The sequence below is a fragment of the Athene cunicularia genome (assembly GCF_003259725.1).
Source record: "Athene cunicularia isolate RWA chromosome 4 unlocalized genomic scaffold, athCun1 chr4_part2, whole genome shotgun sequence".
NCBI lineage: Eukaryota > Metazoa > Chordata > Aves > Strigiformes > Strigidae > Athene > Athene cunicularia.
The window spans coordinates 21,234,321-21,252,627 of NW_020799099.1; the positions used below are offsets into that span (position 1 = coordinate 21,234,321).

General features: G+C 37.8%; 1 protein-coding gene across 2 annotated transcripts in view; it reads right to left on the minus strand.

Moving 5' to 3' along the window:
• Window positions 1-18,146, minus strand: part of SMARCAD1 (SWI/SNF-related, matrix-associated actin-dependent regulator of chromatin, subfamily a, containing DEAD/H box 1) — a 41,768-nt gene extending 23,622 nt beyond the window's left edge. Inside the window, exons 1-5 of one of the 2 annotated variants that reach the window (XM_026847617.1) lie at window positions 17,870-18,146; window positions 8,665-8,839; window positions 5,279-5,456; window positions 3,984-4,047; window positions 535-623 (exon numbers count right to left, since the gene is read on the minus strand). In XM_026847617.1, coding sequence (XP_026703418.1) covers window positions 535-623; window positions 3,984-4,047; window positions 5,279-5,456; window positions 8,665-8,839; window positions 17,870-18,071 — 708 coding nt within the window. In that variant the 5' untranslated portion in view covers window positions 18,072-18,146. Of the gene's footprint in view, window positions 1-534; window positions 624-3,983; window positions 4,048-5,278; window positions 5,460-8,664; window positions 8,840-17,869 lie in introns of both variants that reach the window. The other variant, XM_026847616.1, reaches the window with a different exon arrangement.
• Window positions 18,147-18,307: the final 161 nt, after the last annotated feature.

Genomic DNA, 18,307 nt, shown 5'->3' on the forward strand with positions numbered 1-18,307 from the left:
CCAGGATGATTACATAATTTCTATTTATTAGCAGTGGTCAAAGTAATCATTCCTTCAAATGTAACCAATTCATTCCTTCTAAAAGGTTTCCCTGAGCCATAGTTTGAAATATACAGAAGTAATGTTGTTTACATGTAAGACAGAAGAACAGTAGCAACAGGTGTTGAACTTCCAGTGTTTGAGGAAACACAAAGAATGACCTGATGAAAGAAGGAGATACATGGCCTTTAACTCTCACTGATGTTCGTAACTGAATGGTACCCAGTGCCTCACACACTGCTACCTGCCATCAACCACTTCCACAGAAGCAATGAACAGGCTATTGGAATACAAATCCATAAATATTAAAAACAAAGGAGGTAATTACATTCAAAAATGCCAAGGAAAAGAAAGTAGAAAAACCTCATTCAGATTGCAAGATTTGAATTTGATCGGATTTTCTCATAAAACACACAAAGTTCATGACATTGCTGTCATTGATCGTCACGTAATACCATTTATTTTACAATGCAGAGAGAAAAAAACAGTACTTACATAATTAGCTTTAGGCTTTTTTGTGACTTGCTCATTTCTGGTTTTGCAATTTGTAGGGGAAACTTCTAGTTTCCTTTTACGAGAGGCAGCTTTAAAAAGAATCAAGACAGAAAAGAAGAATTAATTACTTTCATTAAGTTTACCCCCAAACAGTAGAATCATTCAAACCAACACTAGCTACTTACTAACTGTACAAGATGCTTATCAGTCTCCATAATAGTTTCCTATTATAGTCCACAGATACACTGAAACTTCAAGCAAAGCAGCTGCTTGAAAGTACATGTTTATTTACCTCCAAGTTTTCTTTAGTAGTCTGGCAATTAATCAAGCAATCACCTCTCATCTAGAACATAAAATGTTATTTCAGTTGGTTTTTTGCATTTTTTTAATTTGTTTTAGTAATTTCCAAGTGTTTCACACACAAATTGCATAAAGGTATATGTCTGTCTGCTTTTATTCAAGTGGACTGTTTTTGGAAAGCTGGTATTTAATCAAGGCTGAAACCCTTTGTGAGCTGGAATATGTATGCACATCACCGCCAATCTGGAAGTGTTGATGACTGATTTCTGGCTCAGTTGCATACCTGTCTGAAAGAAAACTATGCATATTAAGTTGGTGATAACTAAATATCAGTGATAACCATATTGCTTATGAATAATTGATATGAGCCAGAACTTTCTGAATATCTTTGGGTCCTGGTGATTATCAAGAGATTATAATTTTAGCATTAAGACCTGCCTAGTCAGGTGGATTTTGACTACTGCCACGCGTGACTCATGAAGGCAAGAACACATTACCACTCTTTCTGCACATTAGCTTTGCTTGAAGCAGCAACTGTTACCAGGCCAAATTATTATAAGAGTTCCTAGTCCATGATCTGAAAGTACTGCAAGTTGCACCTTCTCTGGAAGAATATCTGCCTGCAGAGCTCTGATGTCTGATACCAGCATCTCTGGCCAACCTCCCCTCCCAGACTGCCAAAGGAGACCAGTGAACAAGCATACACATACATACACACACACAAAAGCATGCTTGCTTTCCAATCTAAAAGACTACCTGGATGATCAGAACAGTTTTAATTGTGGAAAATTAAGTAGTCACATCTTTGCACAAAAAGGCATGAATCCAAAACACAGCACTGTACCAGCTACTAGGAAGAAAATTAAATCTATCCCAGCTGAAACCAGGACAGAGAGGCATCTGTAATTACTTCCACTCTTATTTGCTGCTATCACTACAAAAAAAACTTATTCTGTGGCTTCCCCCATCATTACAAAAGAAATTCCTGCCTGTTCAAAAAAGCAGTGAATATCCAACAGGTTTACATGTGGCTTCACCTCAGAAGCACCCTCACTGATTTATTTCATGGTTTAAGATGTACAGAAACCACCACCAGAAAAATCACAAGTAACAGGTATTACTGTAAGTTCACATCTTTCTTTCATACACATATTTTCAGTGTGACACATCTAATCTTTATACCTGTAAGTCATCTGCAATGCTTCTTGTTTTAGCTATATACAACCACGAAATTCAAGCTATAATATGTTTTTGCCATTTTGAAAAAACAAAAAAATTTGATAACTCGGCCACACTTTTTTAGCAAAGCCATGCTTCACAAAACTGCATCTTGTCCCCGACCTCTCACACAGTCAATGCTTCACAAGTAAAGTGCATCATAAATTGATATAGATAAGCAGATGTTCAGTAATGTCTCCAGTTTTAAAATATGTGTCCAAAATGAGGTGATTTATACTACCACTTTCAGGCATGCTTACTCCTAACTAAATATTTTATACAACAGCTGTGATTAGTGAAAATTTTGCTGCCAAGATCTTTCTATGGGCTCATATTGAAAAGATGTGAAACAGCATTCTTAGATCAACACAAAAATGGCCAAAAGGCAGGACCTACATACCAGAAATCAAAGTGGTTTAGTTCAAACACTGAACTGCAACAAAATTTAAGGATATATACTAGCTTAAATTGGTTTCATATTAATCAAAACCCTTGAAAAGTAATCATAGCCTTCCAGGAAGGGATTTTCCAGGAGCAGCAACACTCAGAAGCAGCATGTCCCTCAGAAATATGCCAGCTTTAGTTTTCTATTGCCAGCATCCAGGAATTCCCATCTATAGAATCTGGTCATGCACATGTAACTTTAAAATGTTGGTCTGGTTAGGTGAAAATCCCCAAACAAAACACACAAGCAACCTGCTATTAAAATTAGTTTGAAATGTTTTCAAACTTTCTGATAATTGTTAAAAGGCTTTGAAATTCTATATAAGATTATGAAAATATGATAAGTACAACAGGGGGGACCAAATTAGCAAAAAATCTTCTATTTTAGAAAGGGAATAAAACTGTTCTCCCTCAGCACATGAGCTTCCTAGACATATTGGTTCCAAATCCCTGGGATCCTGCATGAAGACACATGAACCACTTCGAACAATTAAAATAATCAAGAGTGAACAACAAATAGCTTTTCTCCTTTGTATCCAAACCACAAAGATTTCTCAGGAGAACCATGGGCAACTGAACAGCAAACAGAAGGGGACTGATGAAACAAATCAACTTTTTACAATTACCTAAATATTCATACCAATCTTCCACTCTTCCCCCACCAGTCCCAGTAAATCAGGTAAGAAGATTAATATAAGATTAACCCTGGACTTGGGTGATGTTAAGAAACAAACCCAAAGCCTAAGAATGATGACCCTTTTACATGCTTATCACTACACACTCCCACAGTCATGTGCTGGGCTTTTTGTTTGGGTGGGTTTTTTTTTGTGGTTTGTTTAGGGTTTTTTTTGATAACAGCATGAGACTGCATAAATTCAGATGCAGAACAAAAAACCCTAAATAAACTCTGAGGTCTCAAAGACATGGTTTGATGGCTGTTTTGCTACAGAGCCATAGGGATTTGTCTAAGTTTAAGACTAATAGCTCTCATTCTGAATTACAAGCAAGTCTTGAAGTCAGCCTGATGAGAAAATTGTGATGGGCCTTGACACAAACAGTATCTAGTTATGAGTGGCTAAATAATCCGGTGTATTTTTTTACCTAGCACCAGATTTCTCACCTACAATATTCAGAATTACTATTGCTAACTCATTTCTATTTGCCTCAACTTCCGGGCAAAGAAGGAACCAGCAAGAACAGAAATCACTTAATGTCCCACATGTAAAGCAATCCTGAGCTTCACAGAACAAATTCCTCTTATGTTCTATTTTTGGATTTTAGTCTGCATCCTCTTTCCATCTTTCCCCATGCAAAGCCTGTAATTCAGTTTTGTGTTATTACACCACACAAACAATAGCATAACTTTTAGCATATCCTTTAAGACTTTAAATACCTCCCAACCAAGTTTACTTCACTGAATTAGCTACAGCTTCTAAAGTTTTGTTGGGTTTTTGTTGGGTTTTAGCTGTCTTTTTTGTTAAACATACCTTCATCATTGAACTTCAAACCAGCAGCTATTGCTTCATCCATTGTGCATGCTGATTCTATCAACTGCAAAAAAATGTCAACTGCTAAGTGGTGAGATTTACACAGCTGAACAAAGTAAGGCAATGATAGAAAAGTGTGATTGAAATAGACTTTAAAAAACACTGCAAAAATACACATATTATAAAATCCAAGAACAAAATTAACAGGCAGAAATTAGCTATACTGATCACACGCTATATTTGGAAACACTTTAAAATACCTACTGGAAAATATTTCTAATACAATCTTTTTTTTTTTTTTCCTACTTCACAAATCTACTGTGCAGGTTTACTTAAAAGTTTTTTTCCAATAACTATTCAGTGTTACTGTCACAAGCCCAGATGATACAAAGAACTAATTTCCTAACTCGACTGTATACTGTTATGTCACATTGGGCAATTTCCTGAAAGCACATGCATGAAACTTATAATATGCCTCAAAGTTCATCTATACTTCCTTGTAGCTCTAGATTCTTTATCCATGTGTTATCTCAAAATAATCATTTTTACAAATTACTTGATGTTGAGACTTTCAGAATGCCTTTTGCAAGTGAGATAGCAGCAATAGAAGCAAATGGCCCAAAGGTTACAAATACGAAAAAACACAAAAATGAAGTTATAAAGAACCCTGATTCCCAAGTATTTGTTCACGTTTGTAAAGATCACTTTACAGTTTTGCTATAAATAAAATTTCCTTTTCAAAAACCTCATTTTTCTTCAGTAGCCTTCATCAGTTGTGTAGGGTTTGTCAGGACAGACTTTTACAGCTCCTTCATGAAGGAACAATAGATCTGCCTAATATTCCGTTGCATTCCTTCAAAAACATTGTGGATATGTAATGTGGACAAAAATTTGCACAACTTCTATGGATCAAGTTCTGCTGATACAGAATCTATCTTACACTCTCCTGAGAGTAAATATCATCAGCACTACATTACCAATGAGTAGTTAAAAACACCACTGAAGTCACAGAACAGCAGTCAGACACACCACATGTCATTTCTAGCTAGTTTCTAAGCTACAATGAGCTGCTACCACTCTTTGGTTTGAATGCATTCTATGTGGTCAAAAACTGAACCTTGATACATTCCGGGCATCTACAGTGTAAATTTTATTACAACATCCAGGAGAAAAATTCCAAAACTGCTATTTGCAACTCCTTCTTTCTTCCTAAAGTAGAAAGCCTAAATATTAAGCTTGATCCACTACCTACAAAGTAGTATTCAAAATAAATCAAAACAACAGAGCATTATTACTTGTAGTAATTCTTGGTCACTTCTTTGGGGAAAAAGCTCCTTCAGTGTTTGCAGCTTTGCATCTCTGATGTCTTCCTCTACACCCTTCTTCACAGCTGGCAACTGATCCCCACCATTTACATACGCCAACTGGGAAAGTTCATCTTCAGGCTGTTCATCATCATCAGACTGGTCAGAACTATGAAGTATGAGAGAAGAAAATATAAAATTTATTTTTGCTTATGAATGTTTTACTCTACCAAGAATGTTACTGTAAACCAAAGCCAGCAGAATTTCAAAAACGTGTTTAAATGCATTCAGTAACACTGAATCAACTTGTACCCAAAATGATAACCTCCTACTCACAACAAAACAAAGCATGTACAATTAAGTACAGTCTTCTGTTTACAGTAAACACATTTCAAGACAGCAAAGGAAAGAAGACAGGAGAAACAGACAAGGGAAATACCATAACTTAACCTCGTATTCTGCTATAAAAGATTACTTGCCAATTTAGCAACCACCATCTTAATATATTTCATCATTTCAACTATCTGAATTACAGCACACCATGTCAAGTTTGTCTCAGTCTTGCTCGTATTTATTTGCCCAACAGATAAAAAGCTGTGGATAAGTTCTTTGTAAAAACTTTCCACGTGCAGTATCAATTCTTTGAGTTCTCAGTTCACCGAGAAAGAAAAGTCAAAGATCCTTATGCAGCATCTTAAACATCTAAACATGGGAAGAACCTTTCTGAAAAAAGCCAAGTCCTGAATTTAGTGGAAGATATATTATTAGACCTAACCTGCAGGAAAAGCAATCCCTATATACTTTTTACAATATCCAGTTGCACAGACAAGACTGAATGTAAGCACAGGCCTCTCATCCTACTGTCTTCCAGACACAGAAAATTCTCCTGCATGAAAATTAATTGAACAGTATGAAGATTGTCATTTCATAGGGACTTCACCATCAGAAAGGCTTGCCTGCAGGTGTCTTTATGTAGATACAGGTAAAAGACTAAGAAGAAACCTGGTTTTCCTCACTGTATCTTTCTTTAGCAGTTGCAACAGGCAGACTCCAATACCGTTATGAAAAAAAGCAGTAACATGTCACTTATGTAGAAGATACACTCTATTTTGAGACAACTGTTCATTAAATAATCCTCCTCTCCCTATCCAGTTCAAAAGGCACACAGAGCCACGTGAACTATCTGGCTGTGCCTCTTAAGAGTAAAAAAAATCCTCAAAGCAAAAAAGAACCCTCTTCAATCCACCAAGACATCCAGTTGTAAGCTTCAGAAGGTGAATCAGTCATCCATTTTAAAAAAAATTCTTAGTGACATGGCACATCAAAATTCTATTAGCATATTTCAGATCTTTTTGGCTTGCTAAGGAAAAAAATTTCTTCATAAACTGCATTTTAAAAAAAAAATCCAAATGGAAATGGTAACATTGGAATTACCCTATTCTTTCCTATCAGGGATTAACTTCTAGATACTTGTCAATAAAGCCAGAGTTGCACACATCATAAATCTTGTCCTCTCAGTACAATCACAATCTTATCAAGCATAAACACTCATTCAACCGCTAAATGAGCATGACTGACAAACAAAACCTTGTGTTAATAGTTCTGCTTTTTTCCAGCAGAGTCCAGACAGTGACTCTGCTCACGAAGGTGCAACAGACTTCCTTTTAGGAAAGACATGCTTTCTGCTCTGAACTTCCTGCTTTCTGCTCTATCCCTTATTCAGGGCAAGGGGGGCTGGGATACTCTATAGAAAGAAAAAAAATTCACAAAACCCTCAAACACTAGGTAACACATGCACTAAAACGCACAGTGCAGAGACTCAACTGACTGCTACTGTGCAAAGCCAGGTGAAGTTCAGCACAAGCCAGAGCTCATAAACCTGGCCAGATCCAAGCTAACCCCTGCCCCTCAATTCGTTATTAGCTCAACCAGACTGCCACTTGTGAGACAGCTCAGTGGGTTCAGTACACATCAATTAGCACCTGAGCCAACACACCATGTCCAAGTGTCAGGCACTGTGGTGCCTGGTGCATAAGAGGTCAGTAGCTACGCAGCAATAATGAAGAGTACAAGAGGACATAGCTCATGTTCATCAATCTCACTAGGAACCACATTGCTGTCTGTCTCACTCTTGGTAACTGAAACAGTCTAGAAATAGCATGTTGTGGCTCTGCAAGTTGGATCCTGCATGACTTATCACTGTCAGCTCCATATGGCACAAAATCACTCGTACTGTTTCCAAATCAGGTTTGATCCCAGAAGCAGCATAACTACATTTTACACAGCACTGCACACAAGCCAATTCAGTGCATGCAACCAGCCTGCCATCTCTGTATCCTTGCACAATCTACAACTTAAAGCAGAAAAAACCTAAAATTTATTAGTTAGCAGAGCAAACTCCTGTTTCTGTTTACGATTTAAGTTGAAACTTTGGGGAAGATGCATTAAAAAAAATATCAAGAATTTCAGATAATAGCAGCAGGGAAAAGCATTATTTCTTTTCTGCTGACAAGCTCCAGTAACTCCATGCTCTGCATAAGGACTGAAATCTGACAAGAGACTACACCTATTAAGGTTGCTATTCCCATAAAAGTTTTCTGCCAATTAGTTCAGCCAGAGTATCAAAAAAGCAGGTTAAGCCATCTTGTTTTACTTAGCACAAGAACATTTAAGGGGCACAGACAGTTACCACATTTCAGCCACACAGACATGTATCTATCAGGTAATAAATAGCTGGGGTTTCTTTAAACCATTCCAACTGGTTACATGAGATGTCTGTCTACATCTTGTCTCCCTTGCACTCTCAATGCTGCCTTTTTAGCACCCACACAAGAGACTCTTGCACACTATTCTCTTCTCTCCCAGCTTATTCAAAAATATAAATTTCCAGATCACTAAAGAAAAACTTTCTAATAAGCACAGCAACCACATCATGCAACTAATACTTAACTTTAGCTCGGGAACTCTTATACTACACACTGAAGCTCTACTTGCTTTCCTGTCCACTACGGTTTCATAAAAAACTGAAACGAGATAAAACCAACTCCAGTAGAGTTTAAAACTGTTAAAGCAAATATTTAACCGTTAAGCTTTCAAGTGCCATTAAAAGGATTTCTGAGGGGCAAATGCACAAGTGTATAACGAACATCACACATCATTCAACATCAAAAAATTCCTCCCTTATCAAGTGTCTTCTCTGAGAAAATGGCTTAAGAGCTCAATTCTTCTCCCCTGGAAATCCAGTAAAGTTTAGTTATGGGCAGGTAAATCACAAACCAGTAAACTGGAACCTAGCCTCTGATTTTCAAGTCAGTATTTCAATTTAGAACATCACATCAGGTTGCACAACCATTACAGGAAACTGGTTTAAAGCATACATTACAACCACATCTCTCCTTGGAACCCTGTTTTCTTTTGCAGCACTAAAGTTTCTTGGTTCTTCATCTTCACTGTCTGAAGACACATCTAGGAACTGTACTCCTCTTCGATGCTTGAAATAAGATTGTTTCCTCATCCTTTTGTCTTCAGGAGTTTCTGGGATGGCAGAGTACTCTGTACAAAACATTTCAATAGAAGATAAGATAGGAGACAATGACTTAGGACTTACAACCTCAAACAAATTAATTTTTATACCACAAGGTTTAAAAGACCATGTATTTCAGGTTAATAACTACATATAAATTTTTATTTCTGGAAAAATGAATAATCAGTAAAATCCTCTGAACTAATTCCAGGCTGATCAGGACATGGTTAGAAATGTACTGGCATATCTAATGCCTGATTTATGATCTGCTTGTCTTGATAGCTTTTCAGAAAGGGAATGTCAGTGTTATACTGCAGAAAACTAGGAAGCTACATCAAGGAACTTGACAGGTAAGTTTGCAGCTCCTATACAGATATAAACTATTTAGCCAATCTTTCCACATTATGCTCCAGATGGTTCTTAACATGGAAGCAGCATATGGAAATATGTTTCATGTTATATATCTAAATGGGGAAAACAAGACCACAATGGAAATCTACACAAAACCTGACATATAAAATAGGTCTTGAACCTGAAGCAGACATAGGATTAGAACATTACAGAACAAAATCAAAAAGCCTACACTTTTATTACTTTGCTCTGTCACCCTCTTTCAGCACAGTATGCTCTAACTGCTTATACTATGTATTTCAAGGTGGTTCTAACTAAAACTCTGATACTCCCATAGAAGCCTGGGCAAGGTAGAACACACGGTTCAGCCCATTGCCTATGCAGGTTGGAACTGTTCTACCATAATCTTTAGTTGATACATGTAGACTGAATGTGTAGCATCTAGCTCTTCCATCTTTAAACCCGCATTAAAAAGAAATAAATACTTGGATGCAATTGCCACCTCTTAAGGGTGCTGTTTAATGTCAGTAATTGAAGAAAAATACTCAAGATGGCTCATACCTTTCATAAAACAAGAACCACACATAGCCTAACCTACTGCAGCTCTCCCACATATTCAAGACTTCACTCCTTTATACCACTTGCCCATTTTAACACCCAGTGCTGTAAAAAAGCTGGTAAACTGAGGAATTTTAAGACCAGACAAAATATGGCCCCTAAAGGCATGACTGAAGAGTGGAAGAAGAATGCATGGAACAGAGAATGTGACAGCCACAGAGAACATTTTCTGTATGAAAGTAATCTTACAGAAAATAAATGTAAAACTCGCTATGCCAGCATTTAATAAAACAAAGATAAAACCTAAAAGTACAAGCAATTTGCTGACATGGAAACTACCAGATAATACTGTCTTTGAAAGGGAAAGGTACCCAGCAAAATAAAAAAACATATGGTACCAAATGTTACACAGCACATTACTGAAAAGGAAGAACTTGAAAATGGAGCTTAACAATGTTTAAAGGGATGGGAGTAAGCATACCTCAAACTTCTTTAATATCCATGAGGAAATGTAAAGGGTTCAGTGACAGTTCCTAAAAGCAATCACTGAAGCCTTAAGTGTTCAGATGACCTTAGCTACACGCATGGAAAATCCTATCTAAAATATTGAACATACTTCTAACCAAGCATTAGTCCATCCGTTAGGAAACGGAAGAGAAATAAGGAATAGCACATAAGTATCATCACCTCAGCTTTTAATTCATGAAAGAACGCAACAGCCTGTCAGAGAGTTAAAGTAAGAATAGTGTTGTTTCAACCTCCTGTTTCAGCAGAGAAACCCATGTTTTAATTTCCACCTAAAGCCCTCTATAACCTGCCATTTCCATATTTCTTACTGACCAGATGTAATAAAAAGTTTATCTTTCTTCAGTGCTAAAGAAGAATCTGATTCCCAGGTGACTGGCAATTTTATCTCTTATCTGATTATCAGTCCACACTCACTCTTATCAGTCCATACTCACTTCTCTGCTCCAGAACCAGGGGCACACAAACAGCTGCCTCCTGCTCCCTAGATGATCAGGACAAAGGTCCGCTGGCATCACACACAGGGACCCCTCCAGTCACTGGCCTTAGACACCCAGCCCACCCAGGATGGAGCCTCAATCTTCTCACTTGCTGGCACCACAGCACAAGAGCCCCCAGAGTCTGTACCCCACTCTGGTTGTCAGTACAGACACCCTCGCACAGGCCCACACACACTGAGGATCTCTCCACCCCATCCAGTGGCTGGCACCCCTCATTTTGGGCTGTCCCACATACAAGTGGGCAACTTGCCCCTCTGGTCCCTCCCTGGCTTCCCAGGCCACTTTATCTGCTTTCTGGCTTGTCCCCTGGTACCCCCACTCCCTCCACCAGGGCTGTGCAGGGGGTGGCACCACAGACACACAGGCCTCCACAGCCCACCTGGCCATCACTTGGTTTCCCACTCACGGTGGTCCCTCCAGCTGCTGGCACCCCGGATGCATGGGCCCCATGACCCCTGGTCCTCACTCCAGATGCTGGCACTTAGACCCCCATGCACACAGAACAGATTCCCCTCACCCCGGAAAGTACTTAAGGAGGATTTTTAAGGAGAAGACAGGACTGACTATGGTTATCACGAACAGGGTGTGGCCAGACAAGTATACTGACCTACATGTAAACAACCCCTGTTATCCCCCCATCCCTCGATCTTCCCCACACTTGTTCCTCATCAAACCACTCTGATCCCTCCCCTTCCCCACCTTCAGATCAGGTTATCCGGGCTCCCCCACTCACCACTGGGCACCCCGCCACCTGGTGACATGACAACAAATCCCACCTATGTGGCTGGCATTGAAGAAACAGGAGCTCCCCACTATTAACAGTGTCTGATTTACACTGTAAGAAGATGGGTGAGAACACAGAGCAAGAGAGAAATAGTACAAGAGACTCCAAAATTAGAAAAAGAATAGCTATTATTAAAAGCCTCAGTGAAGGACAACAGACAGTAACATACTCTGGATTGGGGTGGCAGATGGGTGGGAAAAAAAAATAATCTTCACACTCATTTCCTACACCAAAGAGCTTTGAATCATGAATAAGAACACACACCAAAACAATTACACAGGGAAGGTGTAAGAGAGGCAGCTACAACACTCCTCAAAGAGCTGACTTTTAATGATACAACTGACAGTGTAAGTCCTCATATGAAAGGATTTTACATTCTTATAATATAATTACAGCATTATGGGCATCCTCTCCCCTCTAGCACATCAGTCCTTTCTTAAAACTCATGTGTCTATAATCCAAACACCAGTAGTGCTTTCTCAGCTGCTAACTCTGGAACCATAATTTCAGCTGGAAATAAAGGTAGTTTCTTCTGCCTCCATTCACTAACACAGAAAGTTGCTGAGTCAAGTTACTACAGAGTGCAATGTCAGTTTTCAAAGCTAGACACAGAAGAGCCTAGAATAAATTAATCTGATAATTAAATGCAGAAGTGAGCTACATGGTGTCTAATTCCTTCATCTGTGATAAATGGCCTTAATTGGGTTATCATAAAAATTTAAACTTTTTCTATCGCTTTCAAAACCTGAGAGGATTATGGTAATGATTTTTAGAAGAGGCAGGAGTCTCATTCTGCAAATTAATCTTGTTATCTTGAAAAGCCCAAACACATGTAAACTTAGAAGGGCCTAAAAATTAGTAGTTCTGAAGCAGTAACATACTATCCCAAGACAGACCTCCCTGCAACCAAAAGCAACATGTTGGCAGTAGAAAGTTAACTCAGTGGTACCTTCTTCTATCTGTCCATGTTTGGAAGGACACATGCTGTCCTTGACACAGTTGCTTTGCTTTACCTGAAAACCATTTAAGTTAAGATAAATACAGAAGGGCAAGAGAGACCTTTGGGAAGGTATCAAACATTTTAATTAGTTTTTTATCAAAGATGTGGGCAAATTTATTTCAGCAATTCCTCTCTAGCAAAGAAAAATAAAGGAGGAAAATTCTGAAGATTACAAAGTTGGATTAGCCAATCAAGGGCTATTACAATAGAACAGAAATATCAGATGCATGAAAAGATGTGAATGGAAATATCAAAACAGGTCTATAAGAGACATAAGAAGTTCACATCTCTACTGAATTAACAGAATTGATCAAGCCGGTTTTCATCATCGTTGCCTCTTAGGTTAGACTGTATTCCAAACATATTCCTTCTGCAAGTAACATGACATGCAAATAACAGGTACTCATGATAGCTTTGCTAAGAAGCATCCTTATTGGGTTGTTTTTTTAAGAAAACAACAAAACAAGGAAGTTTAAAAAAAAATACAGTTTTAATTTTATTCTTTGCAATATAAGCCTTGGAAAAGGTTTAGATAAAAAAAATTATTATTTCACTTAGTGACTTTTTTTTAATTTTTACTTCACATAGCAATCACTGTCCAATCTTCATGACAACTCCTATACCTCTGAAATGCTGAGCTGTCTGGAAAGTGTTCTCCCTCGTAAAAAAGCACTACTATCTTCTCATACTCCTTAACCTATTCCACCAAACAGAATCCTATGTTAAGGGGGGAGGGGAGGCAGGGAAGAGAGCAGAAAATCACATGTAATGAGGAGGCCTCATATTTAGAGCAAATTATAACCCTGTCGAGTAGTAACAGATTAAACAGTTATTGCCACAGCATGTAATTACTGGAGGCAGAATTTCCTGATTATAAGCAATTAAAAAGAACTATTAAGGAATGCCTGCAATCATAACACCAGTGTTTCACTCTAAGGCGAGAAACAGGAAAACACAGAAGTACCCCTAACTGAAGATGTAAACAATGAAACCAAACCAAACAGCAACTAACTTTTGCTATCATACCAAGAGACTCCCTAAGAATATCTGGATCAAACTGCCTGATTATATGGAGACAGGGTTAAGTTATGGATGAATGTACTCAAATGCAACTGTTTTTAATAATGTTAGAGCAAGTATTTTCTTCAGTTTAGTCAGTAAAGACATAGCTTCAACTGCTCTTGAAAAAACTTCACCTGGAAATTTTTTTTTTAAATCATACTTGCTACAGTCTTTTGGGAAGCATAAACCTAGTGCAGGGGCATAATACATTGCCCTGTAATTCTCAGGATAACCACCTACACAAACCATACATCACGTTCAGAGAAAGCCAGGCTCTTCTCTGCCATATAAAACCAAAACTGAGGTAATACTTAGAGGCTTACCACATTTACTAACACTGCGCAATACACACTGTCAAATGGAAAGTAATTTCCACCTACTTTTGGAAAGCAGCATAAAATGCATGCTGCTCACATCCACCAGCTAATTAATACTCCAGTTTCAAAGGAAAGTCTTTCATTTGCTAAAATAATCCTAAGTATCAGTGTCACTTTAAGGTTCTTCTTAAAGAGACCATTTCAAAACAATTACTTCACCACATCTTCCCATGAATCCTCAGAAAAGTTCACTAGGTATCGCAGTCGTTACTTTTTTTCAGAAATATTGGAAGTAGAATTATGCTCTATGAACTATGACATAAGTGAAAGACATGACTTCCTTGGATCATAAGGAAAATGATGACAGATGAAAACAAAAAAACCACAGTCCCAGTGCAAATGAAGTGACACACAGTATCATAACCCAGAAGTACAGTAATTTGGGTTATATATTTGAATAGTACAGAGAGGCTATAAGAAAATCAACCATCAATAACATGACTATATATAATAGTTTAGTTTAATCTACAACTTTTATTTCAGTTTACTGTAGAAACTTTGTAAGCACAGTTTTCAAATACCAATCTCATTTTGGAATTCATGATCATAATTATTCTAACTTGTATAGATCTAATACAGTTCTGCTCCATTTCTACAACTGGAATAATCTCATTATCTTAGTATACCAGGCTATTCACATAATTAAAAACCTCTAATTGAAAATTAAGACGATAGCTTCACTGTTTTCTTAAGAGACTAATAGAAACCAAATGTGTGCATTTAGTAAGTAATACTAGTTTTTACAGAAAATTGTAGTAAGCCATTCCAATGCATTTTTCCAACTCTTTAGAGAGGTATCTTTCAGATATAGTTTGATGTGCCCCCATAGTTGGTTTCTACTCCTCAGTTAAGTATGTTCAGTATTACCACCTACAACTTAACTGCAAAGTCACTGCCAGCCTGTGTAATTTTGAATATACACAAGCATATAGAGATGACCAGTTCTTCTGGCCATCATACTACAACTGCTTATTGAAGTGTAGGGTATGCATGTTCAATAGAAAGCAACAAGAAGCATTACATACATGCATACCCAGGGTGCAGAACAATCTACCAATACTAGTTTGTTCTGGGAAAACAAAACAAAAAATAACTAAAAAGATGGCATCTCATTACACAACAGACACCATCTATTTTTTTCCAATATGAGTGAAGTTAAAACAATCACATCTTTTCATTACATGCATATTTTGTGACACTTGACAAAACAGAAATCTAAAGAAATCCCTAGGAAATTATACTGAATGATTTGTGCTCCTGAAGAAAAAAAGTCTGATTTAAAAACTCTTTTTACATATGCAATATGATTGCATGATACCAAATGAAATAGGACAAAAAAATAACTATTTAGTATCTTTTGTTTGTGTGAAATGAGTAACATTTTCCTCATTTCCCCAGTTTCATGTACCAGTATTTTGTAAATCTGTGTTTCTCTTCAGAAGAAATACAAGTAATTGTTGTCCTCATATGATTTACTGAGCATTAAGCAAAGTTTTTTTTAGTTAACTTGGTGTAAACTGCTTCTTACACAAAACAACTCAATACTCTGACTTAAGTATTTAGCAGTAGAGTGAGCACACAGTACCATAAATTGGTCATCTCTGTACTTTTTCCATGATAATAAAAGAAAAAAATCAAATCGTTGTCCATTTTATTTGACCCAGAGCAAGAAAACTTCTGTCTTCCTGTCAATATTAGGAAATATGGAGGATAAGCATTTGCTAAATTTAAAAGAGGAAACTAGATTTGATTAAGTGCCCCATGTCCTGCAGATAAAATCTAAGTGCTTTCAGTTAACTTCTATAGATGTAGAAAAGATTGATTTTTTTTTTTAAAAGGTTAATTCCTTTAAATGGTTTACAAAACAATGATGTGCAAAAAAGCAGAAAAAAATATCAAACCACTCCTTTAAACACTCAGTATCTGTAAAAGATGAAGCATTAAGTACTAGCAATTATATCTGAATTTTAAATATTAATAAGCACCCCAGTTCTACACCAGCATGTGTCCATGGACTCTTACTTAAGCAAGCCACTTGCTGTAATTTTGGCTGCACTTCTACTCTGTTTTATTTGTAGCTACCATCATCTCCCACTAGTTTTCCCCACAATCACTTAGCCTTCCACAACAGTTCCTGTTTTAGGCGGCCCTTCATCTTTCCTTTTATTACTTCATACCTAAACTCATACTCATGCCTCTAAATTGGCTATTACATCCCTTCTCAGTCAGTCCTACCCCCACAGTATATCAGCCAAGGAAGACCGGTATTTTGAAAAACAAGCTCCAAAGTTTGTTGGCCTTGGTAGTTATGCTCTACCTACAGGCTTGCCCTGACAAAGTCAAGTCCACAGGTTGATTAAAGGAAAAAACACAGTATTAAAAAAAATAATCACAAATAAGCCACAAAAATGGCACCATCCATCACCTGACATCGACGTTCAGAGTTCAAGAAGGGTACCTGCATTCAGCAACTCCTACACCTCACAGGACAATGACTTATTACAAACAGGAAGACAACACCTGTTCCAAAGTGCACTTTCTCAGAATGCTAGTTTTTTCATGTAATCCATTACAAAGCACACATGTGCAGAAGCCACAACTAAGAGTTGCTTGCTTCTTGTGTCAAGTTCTCCCTGCTACCAAAACATCCTCTCTGCTAGTGCACAGGCTACTTAACTCCAGACTGGCAACACAAGATTTAGAGGATTTTTGTAATTTTTTAAACATACAGCACCAACTGATATTTACTAATGTAAACACAAGAGCTCTCCAGTCAACCAAAAACAGTCAATCTGCACAAAGACAAAATTCAGGAAATAATAAATATCAATCCACTATAATATTGATTTAGCTCACCTTTAAAAGAGTAACTCCTCCTTGTACATGAAAGGTCCTCTGTTATCACATAGATAAAGTACTATGATAAACTGCCTTCAACCAAGGGAAAGTTGCATGCAAAACAAATGTAGTTAAGCCACACCAACTGATATTGTTGCTCTGTTATTGACTAAGTGCATAGACAAAGCTTATCTGATCAATGCCACTTGTATCCTGACATCCGTATCAGAAGTTACATGGAATGTCCAAAACGTATAAAATAATCAGCAAAAAATAATTTTTGTTCTTCAATTCTTATTCCTTCAGTAATAGAAAAGCTACTGGTGAACACGATTATGCAACTGACAGCCATTACTGTTGTTTATTAGTATTAACTGATGAATTCAAACAGAAACAGCACATCTCTAGTGTATCAGCCAAACAACCAATAAATTGCTACACAAGCAAGTTTTTCACATTTCCATGAAAACTACAAGCTGCTGCCAGGAAAGAGGACAAACACTGCTACAACACTATTAACACAATCAGCTTGTCAGAATCAGCAGCAGGTTTCTCATCTCTTTATAAAACCAGGCCCAACTGAAAAGAAACTGCTTTTTTTCTTTTCAGTTTTTATCTGTGATATTCCACACTGCATTTTAACTAGAGGCCTAGGCTAAAGTCATGTCTATACAGTGTTGCATTTATTAGACAACAAAAAGGGATTTTTTTCCTTTGAAAATCCTGAAATACTGTATTAGTGCAAAATAATTACCAGTTAATACCTAGAATATCATAACATACTTTAAACATTTAAATTGCAGCTTGTTTACTCAACTGAAAAAAATCATTTCAGCTTTAATTATCAGAAGGTTTGTGACTTGACTGTAAGTGTCCAGGTTCAATTATAGCAAGCACCATTACAAATAAGGGCACTTTTGTGGAGATTACTCTGAAATACATGCACACAGAAAAGTCCATTTGTAAAATAAGCAAAGAGGGGAAAAAAAACACGACAAAAGGTAACGATTTTATTTCTACATTCTACATTTTCTCTTATGCTACATACAAAACCTCTGACTCACCAGTTATCTCCGTCACATTCGAAGTTGGAGTATCTGGCCTGTTACTATCATCTGTAGCTTCATCCTCATCCCCTCCTGCAGCACCACCCGCTGCAGTAGAATTAGCTACTTGCACCTGGGCTGCCGAAGGAGACACGGTTTCCTGCTCCGCATTTTTATTCTTCCTCTCAAAGCGAAAGCGGTCCAAGTTGTAAAGACTCATATTCTTAACCTAACGCTCCTGCCTGCGGGGAAACAAGTGGGCAGTTTCTGTGGGAAAAGCTGGGAAAAGGAACGAGGCGGCTGGGCTCATCAGCTGTACCTCAGAAAAACGCCGTCGCAGTGACCGCGGGAAGGGCCGGGGGGCCCCGCCGACCAGGCGCTCCCCCGTTCCCACGAAAACAGGAGCCCGACGGCGCTGTTAGACACCGGGAAGGCACCTGCCCACCCCTGCCCACC